At 42.1% G+C, this 1,434-nt stretch overlaps 1 protein-coding gene across 1 annotated transcript; it reads left to right on the top strand.

The window, feature by feature from the left end:
• Positions 1 to 243: 243 nt before the first annotated feature.
• On the top strand, positions 244 to 1,224 carry LOC110298037 (olfactory receptor 10A3-like). Its single transcript, XM_021167074.1, has one exon. The coding sequence runs from the start codon at positions 244 to 246 to the stop codon at positions 1,222 to 1,224; it is 981 nt and encodes a 326-aa protein (XP_021022733.1).
• Positions 1,225 to 1,434: the final 210 nt, after the last annotated feature.

Below are 1,434 nucleotides of genomic sequence, written 5' to 3'. Positions count from 1 at the left end.
GAAAATGGACTGCGTTTTATGTGTTAGGTCAGATTTCTTAGCAAGTAGTCTTCATTCCTCCATTTCTTTTTCAATGGCTCATCAATGCAAGTAGATAGGCATCCTTCAAGATGCTAATTGTGACGTTGCTCTCCTCCTTTTATGCTCTGTGCTGTGATCAATGCAGGCTGGAGCTATTTGACTGGAAGTTCATTTGTTGTACACTATGTCCCTGAGAAAATATAGGACCTGCCTCCTGCAGTGATGGGACAGAATGACAGCTCTGTGGTTGAGTTCATCCTGTTAGGCTTTTCTCACCTCCATGAACTCCAAGTACACATGTTTGGAGCTTTCTTAGTTATTTATCTGGTGACTCTGACAGGAAATGCCACCATTGTTACTGTCATCTTTCTGGACCACAGCCTACATATCCCCATGTACTTGTTCCTGCAGAACTTGTCTGTGGTGGAAGCAAGCTTCAGCACAGCCATTATGCCTGAGATGCTGGTGGTCCTGACTAGAGAGAAAGCGACCATTTCCTTTGGGGGCTGTTTTGCACAGATGTATTTCATTCTTCTCTTTGGTGGGACTGAGTGTTTTCTCCTGGGGGCAATGGCTTATGATCAATTTGCTGCAATCTGCCACCCTCTGACCTACCCAGTCATTATGAGCAAAAGGATCTTTGTGAAATTGGTGATGTCCTCATGGGTCTTGGGCATCATGACAGCTACTGTGGAGGTCACATGGGTGTTTAGCTTCCCCTTCTGTGGTCCTAGTAAAATTAATCATATATCATGTGAAACCCCAGCAGTGCTGGAGCTTGTCTGTGCAGATACCTTCCTGTTTGAAGTCTATTCCTTCACAGGTACCATGTTGATTGTCATGATCCCCTTCCTATTAATACTCTTGTCTTATACTCGAATTCTCTTCACCATCCTGAGGATGCCATCCACTACAGGGAGGCAGAAGGCCTTTTCCACGTGTGCCTCTCATCTCACCTCTGTCACCCTCTTCTATGGCACAGCATGCATGAGTTATTTGCAGCCTAAATCCAAGTACTCACCAGACACCAAGAAACTGATGTCATTGGCTTACTCTCTGCTCACCCCTCTGCTGAATCCACTTATCTACAGCCTGAGAAACAAGGAGATAAAAAGGGCTGTGATAAAATTATGCCAAAGAAAAGTGATTTTGTTACTTGCTGAGAAGCCATTTGAGATTTGGAAACCACCCAAAGAAATGTAATTTACTAAATTATGGCAAAAGGGATCCCAGCAATATTTTAGTCATTTGTTTTTGTGACTATATGGTTTTAATAGTGTGATGTAACTGTAGTCATATGTTTGTAAATTGTGGGTATCTAGTTTGTTATTGTTATAAGCTGATGCTTCAATAAATCTAATTTTAAATATTCATATGTTAGATGCTTTGTTTTCTGGGCATCTATTTGGGTGA

This window comes from Mus caroli, chromosome 7 (genome assembly GCF_900094665.2).
Source record: "Mus caroli chromosome 7, CAROLI_EIJ_v1.1, whole genome shotgun sequence".
Taxonomy (NCBI): Eukaryota; Metazoa; Chordata; class Mammalia; order Rodentia; family Muridae; genus Mus; species Mus caroli.
The sequence above is the reverse complement of the archived record's forward strand: the minus strand, read 5'-3'. Positions and strand labels throughout refer to the sequence as shown.